The sequence below is a fragment of the Cryptotermes secundus genome, unplaced genomic scaffold, assembly GCF_002891405.2.
Source record: "Cryptotermes secundus unplaced genomic scaffold, Csec_1.0 scaffold603, whole genome shotgun sequence".
NCBI lineage: Eukaryota > Metazoa > Arthropoda > Insecta > Blattodea > Kalotermitidae > Cryptotermes > Cryptotermes secundus.
This window is the reverse complement of record NW_019721770.1, coordinates 1,009,780-1,030,060: the sequence shown is the minus strand read 5'-3', so window position 1 is coordinate 1,030,060 and position 20,281 is coordinate 1,009,780. Positions and strand designations below refer to the sequence as shown.

The 20,281-nt window shown below is 41.5% G+C and overlaps 1 protein-coding gene across 1 annotated transcript; it reads right to left on the bottom strand.

Annotated features, from left to right (window-relative positions):
* Positions 1-6,546: 6,546 nt before the first annotated feature.
* On the bottom strand, positions 6,547-16,228 carry LOC111875754 (nuclear receptor subfamily 2 group E member 1). Its single transcript, XM_023872252.2, has 7 exons — positions 16,201-16,228; positions 13,149-13,230; positions 12,905-13,059; positions 11,930-12,204; positions 11,129-11,272; positions 9,716-9,962; positions 6,547-8,395 (listed from the first exon to the last, which is right to left on the bottom strand). The coding sequence occupies exons 1-7, from the start codon at positions 16,226-16,228 to the stop codon at positions 8,091-8,093; spliced, it is 1,236 nt and encodes a 411-aa protein (XP_023728020.1). The 3' UTR covers positions 6,547-8,090.
* Between the last annotated feature and the right edge of the window lie 4,053 nt (positions 16,229-20,281).

Here is a 20,281-nt window from a genome sequence, read left to right as displayed (position 1 = left end):
CCACAGCTCAAGCGGTTAGTCGCTGGCTTCCCACCGCGGCGGCCCGGGTTCGATCCCGGGTCTGGTCAAGTGGGATTTGTGGTGGACAAAGTGGCGCTGGGGCAGGTTTTCTCCGAGTACTTCGGTTTCCCCTGCCAACCTTCATTCCACCAATTGCTCCACAATCACCCTCACCTATCATCTGGGGCTGGTAAAATAGGCCATAAGTGGCCGCAGTATAAGGGACTTAGTCCCACCCCACTAGCAATAAAAAAATGAAAATTGAGAAATAAAAGGGGTCAGTTTTGGGGTTAGGGAGGCTTCCTTACTTACTTATGGAGCTGAGCCCTTCTTAAGGAGAAGCCAATTCTGCAACTACTCAAGAATTTCCCAGCATTTTATGGAACCCGAAGGTCCATTACCCTGTTCACAAGAGCACTCCACTGGTCCCTATCCTGAGCCAGATCAATCCAAACCATACCATCTCATCCTATCTCTCTAAGATTCATTTTAATATTGTCCACCCACCTACCCCTGGTCTTCCCAGTGGACTCTTTCCTTCTGGCTTTCCCACCAATATCCTATACGCATTCCAGGGAGGCTATGATCTTAGTCCATAAATAGAAGAATTAGGTACTGACATCTGCTTTATAGGTATCTATATTGTGTCGATAGCTCAGTTACTATACCGACGGGCTGGAAGGCTGGGGTTTGACTCCCGACAGGGGAAAGAAATTTGTTATCTACTAAGCAGCTTGCAGACCGACCCTGCGACTGCCTGAAATTAGTAAATAGCTAATATTATGTTGTGGTAGCTGTGACCGTATTTAAGGGTTCTCGTATATTTTGCGGGTGGGGGGAGAAAGGCTATGAATGAAAGTGTTGTCATTCCGTCATTAAGCAACCGTTTCCACAGTAACGAGTTTCTTCACTTCCATTTATTGCGAGGACATCTAACTCTCAGACTCTTATGAGTCCCCCCCCCCCCACTTTTTATTCTTCTGCTTTATGAATTTATTTGAAAGGACGTAGTGTATACGAGGCCTGAGACCACCATTATGGATTGCAATTGTGGAGTAATACTGGGGCTGACAATCCATCCAACTTTATCGATTAATTGATGAAAATGGGCCACCCAACCGCCATTTATTTTAAATAATTTAATGAGGCACAGAAGTTCCAGTTCCATACAATCACCGCTCCGGACGGAACACTCGCTAACACAAGAACAGACGCCACCAGAAACACAGAACTAAAGAATGGAGCCAGACCAGTCAATAAGATTGTGACGATTTTATATTAATATAATTATTGTTTCTTTGTACATTATCTCTTGTCTTGTTTTTTTTTTATTAAAACTCAACGTTTCGGGGGCTCACTGATCTATCAAGTCTACATCCTCAAATCCCAGGTCTCGCAAATTGTTTCGGGTTTACTGCTATTATTTTGTTTGCATTTCTTAGTTCCCTCACTCGCACTACACGTCATACTCAAGTTTAATGGATCTTTCAAATATAATATTTATTGCAAATTGAAGATGGAGCCATCATTATGCAGATGCTTTCATTTCCTTGTTACTTCCCATTTTTACATCCAAAAATTTTTCTTAGCTTCTGATTTTCAGGCATCCTCTGACGTCATTGCTCTTCATGTTTATAATTTCCGTTTCTGTGTATGTATGTGATTTGTTCAAATGAAATCCGTTCTCGGGGCAGGTGATGACACAGCTGTGTGCATACCACACAAGCTGTAGACCGTGAGCTGTGAAACATATCAGGGTCGCTAGAGCAAGCTCTTCCATTCACTGACCAGTTCTCCTGGCCACTGTTTCGAACGAGGTCCACTCCTCAGCTCAGAAAATTTTCCATACTGGTTTCATTTGAACAACTCTCATATTATTGATAACAAATGTTGTGTTAATATATATTTTCAAGAGGATAATCACACAACTACATTACCTTATGTTCCTCCAACGAACTTCAAGTCTGTTAACAAATTTATCACTTCCATTCGAGGCTATAAGCACTTCCTTCTTCACTGGTATTTTGGATATTGTAAAGTGTTGAATTAAAAACAAAAAAGGAACATAAAATTGGAATTTTCGATATGATTTGACAGTATTGATGATTATATAACAGGAAATTATCAAAGAAAACTCGAGATTCTTATTAAATTATTTATAATGTAACCTTACATATGTTTCTCTTTAATCTCTGAAGTAATATTATACTAAGGCACGCTTTGGTATGGATATGTGCATTATATATACTGCTAATATTTAGAATCTAGTTGTATTAAAATATTTATTTTTCATGACCTTACAATGCTATGTTATCACTGTCATGAGTTAAGTTTGGAATGTTCAGGTTACGTAGAAATGCTACGGGATTGAAGGTCTGTGTATGTTCCCCCATAAGTAGGCTTAACGAGCAAGCTTAGAGCAAATGCAGTTGTCACGCGTTTGTTTTGGATATCGGAGAATAGCCATGCCGCTCATATGGATATGAAATGAAATGCTAAGTTCTGCCAGATTTCGGCAGTTACTCTGAAAGCAGAGGCTAGTATGTACGGAGCGTTTGTAACCGCCTACTGAACAAACGCTACCACGTATGTGTGCGTGTATGCCTTGCTCCTGAATGAAAATAAACATCAAATCTACGACTCAAGAAAATTGAAACCCACAACTGTAACTATAAATGGTTCAGATAATAAAATTATGGGTAAAGATATATTATATATGTAAGATTTGAAGCTTTCACGGCGGTGACTATGAAGAAAGCAGTCTTCTGGGATTTGGCACCGTGTATATGTGGTGTTAACCGACGTTTCGGAGGAACGTATCGCCTCCATTTTCAGGGTAGAAGAAAAAATATAAGAAATCTGCAAGCGAAGACACAGTCTGCTTTTACCGGTTCTCACGGTCTCTTCGCTTGCAGATTTCTTACATTTTTTCTTCTACCCTGAAGATGGAGGCGATACGTTCCTCCGAAACGTCGGTTAACACCACATATACACGGTGCCAAATCCCAGAAGATTGCTTTCTTCATATATTATATACTTAGTACTCGAATGCCGATCACAGTGGCCGCGCGGTCTAAGGCAGGAAAAATCTTCGTTCTCTTGAATGCTGGGATCGTGAGTTCGAAACCCACTCAAGGTATGGATATCTCTGTATATGTTTATTCTATATTTGTGTTGTTCTGTGGGTAGGTAGCGGCCTTGCAAAGGGCTGATCACCCATTCAGGTAGTCCTACCGAATGTGTATGGGATTAAGAAACTGAAAAAGCGGCCATTGTCCAGCAAAAGACTGTAGTCACAGATAGATAGTACTCGAATGTTAGAACCGTTAAAAACATCGTGTTGCCTGTAACTGTGGTCCTAAAATTTATACAGGAAACTGAAAACAAAGACATCCAAAACATTAGATAAAACTAAATTTGGCCGTGTTCTTAATTAAGGATCACGCCATGAAGGCGTGTAGCGGAATGGGGGTATAGCTCCACCATTTTTCACTTCGGCACTAGATGAATGTTAGTGGCCAGTTCACGCCCTTGCCGTGGAAACAGACCCCAGTGTCCAATGTAGAGCCCCCGGTACCATTGGAGAGGGTGCTGTGTGGGCCCCGGAACCGATCTGAATGACGTGGAGAAACAAATCTTGCCCCTAGGGGGACTCGAACTCCGACCACTGTGCGTCCAGCCTGTAGCCTGTCGCTATACCAACTGAGCTATCCCGGGTTGGAAAGCCCAGTCGCCTTCTAAAACAGCAAAGTAGACACCTTGCTAGCCAACGACCGCGGAATAAGCAAACATACGAGAGCCGTTACTGAGTAACGGCTATTAAAACAGATATATTCTCATGGAAACAATTGAACTACAATAATGACTAGCGGTGTTTTCTATGAGATCCGTGACGAGATGTTATAAGCAGAACAATCATTGCAGTTGAGTTGAGTTGAGTGAAGTGGAGCGAGTTGGTTGCTTGGTTGGTGAGTGAGCGAGTGAGTGAATTAATTAGAAAAGAATTCTGCGGCGCAGTCCTTGTGAGCCGTTGCTGTTGGAAGCTGATAACTGAGTCACGGGGATAATTTGAGGACCCAGAGTAAGGGGAACGTCGGCCGTTGAAAGCAGCTACTAAGAAACGACTGGTGAAGACACAGCAGACTGAGAAGATTTAGTTGGGGAAATAGAAACTCCACCATTCTTTACATCGGCACTGGATGGAGATGTCTTGTCAGCTCTATGCCCCTGCGGAGACCCATTGGTTAGGAGGCTAGATGGGCTCTGGTGCTGGTCTGAATGTTATGGGGAAGCGAACCCCGAACCTCAATAGAGTACAGCTTTTTCAGTCCACGTAGCATTGAGCCCATGAAATCCTGGAATCACTCTGCAAAATGCCATCGCTGCAATTCACCATCCCCCGCCGTCGGAGGCGTACAAATGTACCGTTAAGCCTTGTAATGAAGTCTGGTAGTCATACCAAATTGTTTTCCCGGATGGCAGTAAAACTGCAAACTGCACCAACATCTGCTGTAAGGGATACAACGCACCGCTCAGTAGTCAGGTAAGAAACTAGTTGCAGGTCTGTGGGATGGACTTGGATTTAAAATTGGCGTCACCAGTTTAAATGGCGACAATCGAAATCCAGGCACTTCACATGAACTTCTTGCTGGAAGGGTCGTTGTTTGCAAAATTAAGCATGATATGATACGTTACATGCTCCTGGGGCCATTCATTTTTAAAACAGCATACAACATCGAATATTTATGTATAACAAACCATTTCTCCGTTATAACTTCATGTATTATTCTGATAATGGTAACCATAAAGATAAATTGTCCCTGTGCTTAACTAATGAAGCACTACGCTAAGAAAAAGTATGGGGGAGTGGATGTATGGATCCACGTATTCGTGATTTCAGCACTAATTGCATACGAGTGGTCAGCTTTACGCCCCGGCCGCTTTACTGCGAGGAAAGAGACTCCGGTACCTATTGGATAGGAGGTTGGGTGGGCCCCAGTAGAGGCCTGCACGAGGTAGAGAGGAGAAAATTCTGGACCTCACCGGGACTCGAAATCTGGTCCCTCGCCCTCCCAGCCTCGACAGACATAGCGTACCAAAACGTGTAAAAGTTCATACGCAATAAGACAATTACTGTAGATGCAAAGTCGTGATAATTTCCAGAGCGATCGGAACTGATATCATTGTGAAATAAATTGTAGGATATATTAATGATATTTTGAAACACCCGCCTAAAATTGAATCGTAAACTTTGCTCTGTCGTAAGTTATAATCTGATATGATTTATTATATTACCAATTAATATGACTTGCCATCCTTTCTCCAAGGAAATCTCTTCTGCGCGTTCTTAGTATTAAATTTGCTTGAGAACAGGAATTTCGCTTAAAATAACGCAGCATAAAGGTAATTAATTTCGATGGGATTATTACGCACACCTGAAATTCATTCCATACTCAACTACTTTGTGACTTTAAGCCATGTAACAATCAAGGCTATTTATTAAATAACTTATTTCATAGAACAATCCTTATTGTCATCATCTTAAAACTTTACTTACATTTTATCTGATTTCACAAAGAAATACTTTGCCTATGTTTTTTTTTTCTTTCTTTCTTTCTTTCCTTATATTCGTGCTGCATCAACATTTTTCTTTTACAGCTAATAATAACATTATTGCCGTATTTATAGTAATATAAAAATATAACAATAATGCAATCACAAATTATTTGGTATTGTCACAGGGTTGGCCCCATTGGCTGTAGAGTAACATTTACCTTAGGCGCGTCTGCAGTCGTTAGACGTCCAGAACAGCATCCGTTCTTTCGCCTTCACCGAACCATTCGAAAACACCAAGAAGGACTTTTACATAATTTGATACTACGGGATTCTATATAAACTTTTGAGCCATTTCAATTCTCATTAATGTCGGACAGTTTCAAGGATGTTACATGAAGACGTACATGTGTTTCTGTAGGTATCTCTAACTTACAGGATAAGTATTTATTGGATATAAAATTATTTTGAACGGAAGTTGTGTAGAGGCAACTGAGACTAATTTTATGCCCAGAATAGTTTTGTATAAATGTTTAGGTTTTAGAGATGATTAAACAGAACTGATATTATATGTGCATCTTCGAACTTATATATTGAACACAGAATCATGTCAGTCATATTAGAACCGCGGCAAGGGGTCGTTATTGCCATTAGACTGCGTTAAAATCACGTTTTGGTTCAGTCTTTTAATGTATTCCTCCATAATACACTTAGTTTCTCTGTAGTACATATAACAGTAGCAATAAATTTGAAACTGATAATTTATTCATTAAGTTGGCCTATATTTTTGGCTTACTGCCATTTTCAGTAACATAACCCAAAGGCGAACGTTTGCATGTAAATTTAATATTTGTTTATCATAAGGGAAAATTTGTTAGTAATATTACCTATTCCATTTATGTCAGTCGCGCCTGTTAATTGTACAATGTATATTTTCATAATCTTGTTTTAATATAAAATAAAATTTAGATGTTAAATATTTCACCATACATTGATTTCTGTTAATATGAACCGAAGTTTATTTTGAAATATGTACTTTGATTACTGTCTTATTTACATGTCCAAGTGTATTTTGCGTCTTCCATATTTCACTTTGAAACAACCAAATGGTTTGACCTGACTTATTATGTCGTAATTATGAAAAATGTGCTAATACATATTTTATGTTTTCACTGCGGCGAAAATGTAGATTGCAGCTGTTTGGGCTATGTGGCACCATGCAGTCTGCTAAGTGATTTGTAGCTTCAAACCGAAGATGGAGGTAGCAGACCCCTGCAGCACGTTGGCAAACAGCGCATGAGACTAAACGATTTCACGTAACTCGAAAGAAAACAAACCCCAAAATCAACGTTTTCCTTCTCTCTCTAAATTAATCAGAAAAATTGTTCCATTCACAAATATAATATGTTTACAAATTTAGAACAAGAACTTTAATTTTAGCATACTATTGCAATATATATTATATACTTTTATTACCTAGAATTCTTTCTTAGTTTTGCAGCTGTCATTGATGTTCTGTGGCTGTGCTATTTTATTTTATAATAACGTTTATTTCGCTTAGTTGGCGGACAACAACGGTGCGTCATCTTCAGTTAGTGACGTAAGTTATCACGTCATTACTTGAAATCGATTAGATATTATTTTAACCGTACCGCTGATATTTATATAGGCGGTTGGAAAAGTGGAACATTCTTCCATAGGGTTGCCTACACAAAGCACGATCTGTCTAGTTCTCAGAGTAGATGGACTGTATTTGGCAACTCCTCTCTCAAAAGAGGGGCAGTTTGAGTCAGAGAATTTCAAATTATTCTTCACTCACAGCTAACGCAGGCCCTTGTAGTCACATGACGAGGTTACACGCAGCTCTCAAGTTGACATTTGCTGTCTTTAGATAGAGCATGATCTGTTGCACTGTGGTTGTTAGTTATTAATTTCGACTTCGCTGTTTTCACAGTCTGGTCTTCTGGTATAGCGACCTCTGGATTTCGAGTCTGCTGCTGTTGATGATGTATTCTGGTGCATACATCCTCCTTAGTGCAGCCATTTTGGAACCAGTTCTACTACTGGACTGCGGGGTGCTGTTGCTGATGTTTCTGTTGCATACATCCTCCTTAGTGCAGCAATTTTGGAACCAGTTCTACGACAACTGGACTGCGGGGCGCTGTTGCTGATGTTTCTGCTGTTTACATCTTCCGTAGTGCAGCCATTTTGGAACCAGTTCTGCTACTGGACTGCGGGGTGCTGTTGCTGATGTTTCTGCTGCATACATCCTCCTTAGGGCAGCCATTTTGAATCCAGTTCTGCGACAGCTGGATTTCGGGGCTTCTGCTCTTGTTGCTGTACGTACGTCTTCCCTGGCTTAGCCATATTGAAGACAATGTCGAGGCCAACCGTAATTTGATGCTTGGAACTCTGTTCTACGCATTGCTGCCCCTTTCTCGCTCAGCTACAATTTCTATAGCTGTTGTCTACAGACAGACTTACAGTTGTAGAATCCTGGGAATCTATTTCTATTTGAACATTTCAGTCTATAAGTTTCAAATATCACTTGTCTTGTACATGTCACATATAATTCTTTCGATGGGAATATTGCCAATTGTCCTTCTAAAGAAAAGTTCTTCAATGGTGGCTGCAGATACGGTTCTAAGAGTTGGGAGGAGCAGCAGAAGTTTACCGAAGCGCAGCGGTTGGTCGGGGTGTGCCGTGGCGATATACTTACTGAGGGTGAGCTGTGTATGGTCCTGAAGGGCTGCCACTGCTGCCGCATCCACCAGAGTTCTGTCATCAGTACCCGGCGTGTTGCTCTTGCTACTGCTGCTAGAACTGTTTCCGTTGTCCACGTCTGTTAACAGCAAATGATGTGTAAGCAGGATGATTTACGAAATTTGCCTTATACTTAAGCAGTTTACTGAAATATGGCCTTATTCTTTCCCTTTCCGACCATGGAACACTGTCGCTTTAAATTCTGTGCTGTAATCATGTTTCCCGTACTAAATACCTAAACAGCTAGGAAACTGAGTGGAAGTCGGTAATACACGTATTTGTGAGGTTAGGAACACCAGATATATTGAAATCGTTATAAAGAAAGGAAAGAAAAGATGAGACGATGAGAAGGAAAATAAATTTTGTTAAAATTAAAACTACAACTACATTTACAACATATATGTAATATTCCTAGTACCACAATAGAATAAACAAAAAAAAACTCCTTGGTTTCAATCCACAAGTGAGCTATACCGACCGAACGACCGCCGTTTTTTGACGAAGTTAGTGCCAATTTTAGCGGATAGAGGGTGTCGCGTGGTCAGCGCAACGAATCCCCACGGCAATTAATTTCGGTTTTCTAGACCGGAGCCACTATTTCCTTGAAATAGCTCCTCAATTATCCTCACGAGGCTGAGTGGACCCCGTTCCAGACCCACCACTTCCCACAAAATCTGGTAGCGCCAGAAATCGAACCCGGACTTCTGGATCTGTAGCCAGGAACTCTGACCACCAGACAACAGAGGCGGTCCCTCAATAAAGTTAGCAAATATAAAAAGAATGTTAATATTAGCGATTCGTATATCATTTCTTTTATAAAAATTTCGGAGGGTAATTACTGCCTTCATCTTCATTCTTTACCTGAAGATTGAGGCAGCAGATTCATCCGAAACGTTTGCAACTCTCTACCAGACTACATGGTTTCAAGTCACCGCCTGACAATAAACTTCATTACATCTTATTAATACAGAATAAAACAATTTTTGTGTCATGTTTGTAGCCGGCAGTAAACACACAAAGTTGATACCGCAAAAGAACCTACGGCGAAGTCACAGGTTTGAGAGAGTCAGTCTGTCAGGCAGTGAGGTTAGTTCCAAATTCCATAGAACTAAACAAATGTACTTTGAAATTACTTACAAATTTTTAATAAACCAAACAATCGGAGAGCAAAATCAATGACAATTTTGTCAGTGTCAGCCATTCGGACACATTGAAATTACGTTCAAACCTGATATCGCCAAACCCTCGGACACAATTGAAGTTACTCACAAATTTGATATCATAGGTAACTCAAGACAGTGATGTCAGAAGTCTGATAATCGAAATCAGTTGCATAGTGAAATCACAAACGCGTCAGAAAGTAATCACATATTCACCATAAGGCCTAATTGCAACTCACCGTTGGTTCTGAACAGCACAATGGCTCGCAGACAGGCGTACTCGTGTGGATCAACGTGGAGCTGCTTGAATTTACTGAGGGTGTCTTGGAACACCTTGACCTCGTGCAGGAGGGCTACAGCGTGTTCTGAGTCCCTGTGAGTGAGTGCTCCATGGAAGCTCACAAGTTGGGAGAGCTCCAAGGGCAGCAGGTACTGCGCAGCTCCGAGTACGAACAGCTCCCTCCAGCTCTGCTCCAACAGCAGGAGCTACACACAGGCAAGAGATTAACAACTTCATGGAACACACTTCTTCTCGAGAAAATGTTCGTTCATATAGCCAAGAAGTCTCCCATCTTTATAAAGTCAGGTTATTCATTACCGTGTTTTCAAGGGTCCATTACTGGCACCTGTGAGTGATGTAAACCAAGTTCACACATTCGGGTCATATTTATTTAGGATCTCCTTTAATAACTTCAAACAACTTTAATATAGGTCTTCCAAGTGGTCCCTTTCCTTCAGATAGAGCTCTACCCAGATACATTTAAATTTAATTGTCGAATACACGATAGAAACAAAACAAATTTCATTACATTATGAAACCTTGGAATAATGCTGAAAGAGATCAGACAATTTAGTTCAAGTAGCGCTTCAGACTTTTATTCATGAAGTCCCCGGTTCTAAGGTTATTCTATGGCACTCTGTTGCATATTGTTTGTTAAAATGCAAGCACAGCAGTCCCCACACACAGTTTTAGAACACCTGATGATGACTAATGACGGTCGAAACATATAGTGTAAAATTTGGTTTTAAATATATTTTAGTCCCATACAAAACAATAACCAAACCCGTCTGGACCTACGGGATAGAGTTATGGGGATGCAGCAAACCTTCCAACATAAATATTCTCCAAGCGTTCCAATCCAAAACGCTAAGAAAACTAGTTAATGCTCCCTGGTACGTATCAAACGCTACTCTACATAATGATCTAGGCATACCATACGTAACAGAAGTCATCAGAGCCTACGCGGAGAAACACAAAAACCGACCACTCAAAACAACAACCAATAAGAGACCTCTTCAACTAACCAGCAATAGAAAGAAGACTAAATGGAATGTGGTCAGAGGATCTCATTAGATAAGCACCAGAGAATCATCAGAGGATGATACCTGCTTCAATATTACATACACCCATCCATTTTACTAGTTACTCCATTTATGTATATTGAGTAGATCGTAAAACAATAAAAATATATATTTAAAAGACTCATTGTGTATAGGTAAAGTTTTAAAGAAGTGTCCCATGTATGATGGAATATCAGACATATTTGTTAATTAACAATCTTGCCGACTCTCAAACCAAGGTTACTTGCATGGTTTAACATCGCTTAGAAGCACGCGATCAGCGTCTGAATTCGCAGAAGATTGCCACTAACCTGGTCGTTAAAATTCAGACCAGTGAAGGCTGGGACATTCTTTGCCCATTTCACGTTCGTGAAGAGGAGTCGAGCTGCAGACTCACACAGGGTCTCCGTGGTATGCGAAGGGAAGGGCGCTGGAAGCGTCAGACCCAAAGGTAACTGAAAACAAAACGTCCCAATTAAAGAGATCATTCCAACACCATTCATATAATCAGTGGCTCTGAGTTCGTGTTTTATGTTACCATACAGGAGGGCAGCTGGCAAAGGTCTGAACAGGTGGCACCAGGAACGGAGAGGAAAATTGTGTTGTTACTTACATGTTCGGGGGCACGCAGTAGCGTAGTTGGTTAATAAAGTGTACCGCAAGGAAACAAATAATCATCCAAAATTCAGTTAACTCTTTAGTAAAATTTACACCAAAATATTTTAGAAATTTCCTTATTACTTACAGAATTTACAATTTTTTTTTCGAGATGAGATTCTCCGTATTCAGTGCACAACTCGTAGCGCTGTGATATAATTCCACGAATTTCCTGGCGTTTTCCGTTAGAATGAGAGAACATTTTAAGGCTAACAGACTTGGGCTACTGCCTATATTGTGAAAGTGATAGGTGGAAGGAACCGTTTGTCTTCAGAGGAGGAATTAAAAGGTAGGCAACAAGTTCCTCTCTGGTAACCCCTGTGAGACTACGTAATGTCATAAACCAGAAGACCACAGCATGTCTTGACTGTCATGCACATCTCAGATCTTATCGAGAGCGTTTGTTACGTCTACTTCTTCATACCTGTCTGTACTATGCACTGCTAATCCCTTACCTTTTGTAGGGCAGCAGTGGCAGCAACAGCCGCAGGACTGCAGAAGAAATTCGCCGTCGGCAGGAGCATATGATACGGCTCAGGCCGTGGCACCTTTGGCATGGCCAGGTCTAGAACCGAGGGGTGCGGAGGTGCTGGGTGTATTAGCGGAGGCACGGATGCAACTCCGAGGCCCCCCGCTAGGTCCCCAGGAGGTGGTGAATTCGGCTCTTTATAGAAAAGTGCCATCTGACGTCTTAGAGTCGAATTTCTTGGTCCTCTTTCATGCTGAACAGCTGAAGCACACAGAACAGCCAAAGTGAAAGTAATGCGGCCCTCTCATGGCCAGTCACGGACGTACTTGTATTTTAGCTTCGATCCTGAGAGATGCTATTCTGACTGATTCCGTTTCCGTGATTTTCCTCAGTCACTCCAGGTAAACTGAGTGCTGAGATAGTAAAAATAAAATGTAAAATTGTCCCTGTGATTGATTAATTAATTAAGCTCCACACCATGAAGACATGTGAGGGACTGAAGGTAAAGCATCATTCTTGACCTCGGAACTAGATTGAAGTGAGTGGTCAGCTTCACGGCCCAGCTGCTTTACCCCAGGGGAAAGAGCCCCCAGTACCCTTTGTATAGGAAGTTGAGTAGGCCCCATAATCGGTCTGGAGGCTGTGGAGTAGAGAAAATCTCTTGCCCCTGCCGGAAATTAAACTCCAGCCGTCCAGTTTGTGGCCTATGTCTGTATCGACTGAGTTTGGTACCTCAAATTATTCTACGGTTGCATTTTGCTCCTTAATTTTTATAAGTAATTATTCACTACTCGCCCACTCATTCGATCCTATGCAGTTTGAGCTACTGACAGTGGAGCTAAATAAACCGTAAACAAACATCCTATGGAATTCATTATCAGCTGATTAATTTAACATTCGATGCTGTATCGTCCGAGATAGTAATCGAATTGCTAAACAATGTACAAAGAAATAACCGTACCGTCCTTGTTCATGCCTGCCTGGACGCACTTGCGCAGTCGGCAAGCCCGACATTGGTTACGGTGCGTCTTGTCCACCACGCAGCTGCCCTCCGACTTGGCTTTGCAGACGTATTGCCTCTGCCTCCTGATGGACCTCTTGAAGAACCCCGCACAGCTGCGATAAGTCGAAACAATACCACTTCACGTACAAGTTAAAACAACAAAAGTGAAACAAAAGCAAAGCAGCGAGCGGCTGGTACTCACCCGTCACAAGCAAAGATCCCATAATGTTTCCCAGACGAATGGTCCTGACATACTTTGCAAGGGATGTCGTACAGAATTCGACCTGAAAGAACAGGAAAAGTTGCTTTTCATATATTGGCATGTAGTGCTGACTTATCGAACTTAGGGTCAGTTTTGTACAGTGACCGAACTGCGGCACAAAGAAAGAGACCTCTGGTTCCCAAACTCTTGTACTCTGAGGCTCCCGGGTTGCAGATTCAAATGCTAATCCTAATTGATTGCTTGTGGTTCTTCGTGGTTTTGCTAAGTCCATATAGAGGGGGATTCTGAGGTAATACCTTAAATTTGGTCACCATCGTGTCCTTCCTCATACTTTCCAATTCATACACATTACTAATGAAATATTCTACATAGATTCAGTTACTGAGCTTGTCAGTGTGTGAACTACTATATTTTATAGGATAAGGAAATGCAATTAGCGTTGCAGTTATCTAGAGGTACACTGTGATTTTTGTCCTCAAAATGTAAATTGATTTACCGACTTTGCCGTCAACCGCCTCTGTGGTCTAGTGATCAGAGACCCTGGCTACAGATCCAGAGGCCCCGGTTTTGATTCCCGGCGCTAACAGGTTTTCTGAAAAGTGGTGGGTCTAGAACGGGGTCCCCCTAGCCTCGTGAGGATAACTGAGGAGCTATTTCAAGGAAATAGCGGTTCCGGTCTAGAAAACCGAGATTAACGGCCGTGGGGATTCCTTGTGCTTACCACGCGACACCCTCTATCCGCAAAAAGTTGGAACTAACTTCTCCGACAAGCTGCGGTCTCTCGGTCGGTATAGTTCGCTTGCGGACTGAATCCACGGAGTTTGTTTGTCTTTGCCTTCACATAACTCAGGCGGTTTTGTGGGGGTTTTTCACTTGGAGTCTAGGTTCAATCCGAGAGCAGCCTGTGGGATAGATGGAGGACAGACTGGAAATGAGGAAAGGTTTTCTCCGAATACTTCCGACTTTTCCTACCAATTATCGTCCCATCGGTGGTCCATTCCCTCAGGTAACATCCTAGGCTTGTACAGTGGTCCCACGTGCAGCCTATGTACCAAGGGATTCAGTTTCACCACACAACAATATCACCCAATCATTCTTTCTACCTTAGTGTGTTACTGCAATTTTCTGCTCCTGTTCGTAACTAGTACCACCGAATAGCAAAGCGTTAGCCACTTACATAGCAGTAGGATACGCGTGACGAAGGGAAATTGCTATAAATCATGTTATCAGCTAACCTGTCACACATTGTTAAGTTGAATTGACGGGCCATTTAAATGAGCTCCTTTCAATGTATTTAAACTGCTGCTCCAGTTCTATTACAGACCCTACTTCTTACGTATAGGTTCTCTTCCGGTGTTTTATGTCCACATTTGGGGGTTGCTTTAAAAGGCCGATATATCTGAATGTGCTTTTCCTGCGCGGAAGCTGGGGAGATTGTTGGGGTGTTGCGGAACCGGAAATGACAGGTTGCAGGTAAGTATATGATCTGCTTCCTATATGATGAAGTGTCACATGCGCGATGATACAGGAAGAATCAACAAATGATATTCTAAACAAAGAGGCTGTTGTCTAATTGGTTATGTATATGATGCTTTACCTGCGCCATTCGCGAAGAAAATGAGGCAGTTCAGCGCAGCATGTGAGAGCTATTAAACATAATATATATGTTACGGTAAAAGCCCGAATTTTAGTAAAACATAAGTACGCTACGAACCTATGCTTTACCGAGCAGTGTTGCCTAAAGCTAGAAAACGAGAAGACAGCGAAATTAAAAAAATATATGCTATTTTACTATTGAAAAAGAGTTTAAAGTGTACACAGTACAAAAATATATAGACAAAATATAGAAAACTGTATAAATTTTGTAACTCACTCTTGTAAACGTTTCTTTTAAGATGTCAATGACTGCTTTTTCGGGCTTTTACGAACACTGTTTGGTAATTAAGATCTAAAAGTTTGTGACGATGGTATATTGCTACAAGTATTAGGTTTTTGGACATTATCCATCGTCTTGTCTCTTTTTTAAAAAACTGTCTCGTTTCTGTCCGCGACTGCTTATTCAATATATTCGCAGCTACCGCCCCCCCATATCTGGAGGCCGTCTCCTCCATCCGCAATCTGACGACACCCTACGCCGTGGTGACAAGAGGCCCACCTAACATGGACAGGGCATTTAATTACCCGGCAAACACAGATTATGAACAAAGAAGCACGTTTTCCAAAACCGTTCTATGTGATTTTGGGAATTCGCTGGTTCAAAACTGAGTAACTGGAATACAGAGCTATTTTTGTACAATTAGTCTTCTGACCATCCTCTGTATGGTGTCCAAAACTCTGTATTTATTTAAAACTTTCGACTCTAAAAATATACGTTAAATATAACTCCTGTACCTCAACCTGATTTATTGTCATACTACTTATTGTCATCTTGCAACAGGCATTAACATAAGTAGATATGAGGCTCGTCTAACTTATATCGGATACTAAGAGAAAATTCGAATTTTACCGGTAAAAAAATTTAATCAAAACTCATTCCTTTATTTCTGAACTGAAACATACTAGTGGATAGAAAGATATAAAAATGAATTTTTCATGTGAAAATTATTTGTCGATTATCTCTTATGATTTATTTCCTTCTAGCATAACTGCGTTTTTCTTTCCGTAAAACAACAATTTTAACATCAATAATAATTTACTAGTACAGCACTCCACAATACCTAGTGTTCCGCAAATGTATGTTGGCATATAACATACTGATTTTAACTTGGAACGTAAACTTACTAACTCCATGGAACTGACCGAGTCCTTCTGGATAAGCCACCAGTTTCACGGCTACTCAAGAACTTTCCAAAATCTTTTCACTGCCTTATTCACAAGGACCACCGCCACTGGCCCCTATCGTCAGAAAGGTGAATCCATTCCATACCACCCCATCCTATTCTTCTAAGGTCCATTTCAATATTATCCTCCCAACTATGTCTAGTCTATAGTGGTCTCTTTCCTTTTACCTTTCCCACCAAATCCTGTATACCTGTACTTCTCTCTTTTTCCCCGCGCATTATGGCTCTTGCAACGGCTGTCAGTGAACCTGCCCACTAGACTCCTTATATTTCATACGCAAAATTCCTTTTCGAATTTCTTTCTCTTATGTCTTCCCAAATAATCCATCCGTAACAATTCTTAACAAATTGTTAGATCCACGCCAAACACGACTATGGGGACCACCCCTTTTCGGCTATCAGTTAAATCGTCTCTTCCATCCGCAACCCCAGAACACGCCATGGCGTAGTGACAAAGGACACCCGTATCATAGAAGAAACAGCTTAATAAAGTGTTACTTTCAACAAATTCGAATAAAGAACTAAGACAATACAGCAAAACAGTTTTGCTGCTTATAATTTAAGAGCAATCCCATAATTTATTTCACATACGTTAGCTTCAAAACGCACCTGTGAACACTGACCAACCAATAACAATAGCAGTTACACAAAAATAATATAAAGGTAGACCGACGGTGACGAAATGTCGAAATATGTTGCTAGAATAAAGAAATGCACAACTTGTAATTAATTCAATTATATATTCAGTTGTGTAGTAGGCCTATCCCACGTATTATTAATATGAAACATGACATGACACTCCGGCATACTATTTCATATGACATATGGGTGTTACCACATGACATAGCTTTGGGTGCAGCTCTCTCGTGGTCTACAAGTGAGTTCCCACGCAATTACCCATAAAGCACCACACAACATATGGCGGAATTCAGAGTGGGGCCATATGCAGGACTAACGCGAGGGTAAATACAATGCATCACTACTAAGCCTAATACCGACACTTAGGCTTGCCTCCTGCTTCTCCTTCGGCTTACTCTTCCACCTGGAAGACGGAGACGATATGTCAAAGTAAAGGTAAAATTGCCGATCACAATCGCCGCGCACCGTCTTCGCCCGCTCTAACAGTGGGGTCGTGGTTTCGAATTCCACTCGAGGCATGGATGTCTGTTTGCGTTTATTCTGTTTGTGTTGTTCTGTGTGTAGGTAGCGGCCTTTCGACGGGATGATCATCTGTCCAAGAAGTCCTACCGTCTGTGTATCGATTAAGGAACTGAGAAAGCGACCAAGGTCCACAAGGGCTCTAGACAACAAACAAAACACAATCCGTGGCCTGTAGCCCGCAAGAGAACTATACCGACCAAGTGACCGCCGCTTGCCAGCGAAGTTAGTGCCAACTTTACGGGATAGTGTGTGTCGCGTGGACAGCGCAACGGATCCCCACTGCCGTTAAACTCGGTTTTCTATACCAGAGTCGCTATTTCCTTGAAATAGCTCCTCAGTTATCCTCACGAGGCTGAGACCCACTACTTCTCAGAAAATCTGGTAGAGCCGGAAATCGAACCAACCAATGCTGGGTCTGTAGCCAGGAAATCTGACCACTAGACCACAGAGGCGGGCTACAAGAGCGGTAGAGCCATATACATACATTACATACATAAACATTATTCACCCTCTCGTCAACATTATATACTCTCGACACTGAAATCGTCATTACATAAAAAAATTTAAAAAATACTATGAGTATCGAGACTTGGCTTCTATTGCCAAAGATCTGTTAAATCAGTTAACAGATAAGCTGGTTTCATATTCTTCTCTTCTGGTTAAAAGTGGAGGCAGATATTCCACTGGAATTTCGGTGCCCACATAACAAACTACTGGGTATCAAAAACCCGGAAGACCACAAGAGTATGAATTTCCATCCCCCTGAAAACCTGAAACCTTACGTAATTAGATATTTAATCATGTAGCTTAATGGCTTCTTAAATCTACTTACATTAAGTTAGAAACAAGTTGCATGTAGTGAGCCTGTATCTGTGTGCTGACTTTGCTAGTGGAATAGCTTTAGCTATCGAAGAGGGAGGTCTTTTGAAAGACGGACTGTGTGTATACGGTCAAAACAAAATTTCAGTAACTGTCCCTCGTTGACAGACAAATACAACAAAACTGTTGTTGGAGGCACAAACTGTGAAATGGTTCAGACTCCGTCTTTCTGCTTACAGCGGTATATTTTGCAGTAAATATGTGAATTACAACCGATTGAGGCGAAAACTACACAGAGCGCTAACCAAAATGAGGAACAACACCTTCGAACGTTACATCACATCCCTCAACAAAGAAGATCATACAATCTGGAAAGCCACAAAAAAGTTCAAGAGACCACAAACCGCAATACCACCAATAAGAAAAGCCGATGGTACATGGGCGAAAAGCGATCCCGAAAAGGCGACAACATTTGCTGACCACCTCAAACAAGTGTTCTCACCCCTCCCAAATATCAATGGAAATCAAGAAGAAATAATAAACTTCCTAGACGTGCCTTGCCAAATGGCACCACCAATCAAACCGTTCACTCCAGGAGAGACACAACGGGTAATAGAAAACCTAAACGAGCACAAAGCACCCGGTTACGAGCTCATCACAGCAACCATACTTAAACAGCTTCCACGAAAAGCGATAGTGCTCCTAACAATCATCTTCAACGCTATGATCAGACTGTCGTACTTTCAGCCCACATGGAAATTTGCGCAGATCATAATGATCCACAAACCCGGCAAACCACCTAATGAAACAAGCTCATATCGCCCAATCAGCCTCTTGCCAATCCCGTCAAAAATATTTGAAAGACTGCTACTAACCAGACTCGAAAAAGATGTAGACTTATCCACTATCATTCCTGATTACCAATTTGGTTTCAGGAAGAAGCACTCAACAATACAGCAATCCCACAGAATCGTAAACACAATAGCAGCTAGCCTTGAGGAAAAAAAGCTATGCACAGCCGTATTTCTGGATGTTGCCCAGGCCTTCGATAAGGTCTGGCATGCTGGCCTACTATACAAGATCAAGAAGGCTCTTCCTGGCCCGTATTACCTCATACTAAAGTCCTACCTAACGGAAAGACATTTCCAAGTCAAATTCAACCATGACTATTCACAATGCCACCAGATACGATCAGGAGTACCACAGGGCAGTGTTCTGGGCCCCTTACTATACCTAATATATACTGCAGATCTCCCCACAACAACCAAAACAACAGTGGCTACATTCGCGGACGACACCGCAATCCTAGCAACAAGTAACGATCCAATAATAGCCTCGGAAAATCTCCAACAACACCTAAATCTTCTGCAGCACTGGTTCCACAACTGGCAGATCAACATAAACCAGAACAAATCGGTCCACATTACCTTCACAACAAGACGAATAGTATGCCCACAGGTATCGATAAACAACATTCCCATACCAGTTAAAAACGAAGTGAAATATCTAGGTCTACACTTAGACCAGAAATTGACATGGCATAAGCACATCAAAACCAAACGACAGCAGATAAACCTAAAACTAAAGGAAATGTCTTGGCTCCTGGGACAAAAATCTAAACTATCCATGAACAATAAACTACTCCTATACAAATGCATCATCAAACCAATATGGACATATGGGATTCAACTCTGGGGTTGTGCTAAACCGTCACACACAAAAATCATACAGAGAATACAGTCAAAAATCCTACGAGCAGTCGCAGATGCACCCTGGTATGTGTCCAACTTAACTCTTCACAACGACCTCCAAACTCCTTTCGTCAGTGACGAGATCCGCAGACTGTCGAGACTATATAGCGCACGACTAGATGGACATAGCAACAAACTCATAGCGGCCCTGAATACTCCGCCAAAGGTGCCAAGGAGACTAAAACGGCAATGGCCTACTGACCTCCACGAAACCGCTGAAGACACGGCAAACAATATCAACCATCTACAGGACTGATAGGAGATTCATCAGAGGATGAATGCTCCACTCATGCCACTCACGAACAGATTTACTCAATGCTCCACAATAAGAGAGCAGATTGTAAATACGCAGTTAATTAAAAAAAAAAAATATGAATATTATTTTNTGGTTCAGACTCCGTCTTTCTGCTTACAGCGGTATATTTTGCAGTAAATATGTGAATTACAACCGATTGAGGCGAAAACTACACAGAGCGCTAACCAAAATGAGGAACAACACCTTCGAACGTTACATCACATCCCTCAACAAAGAAGATCATAC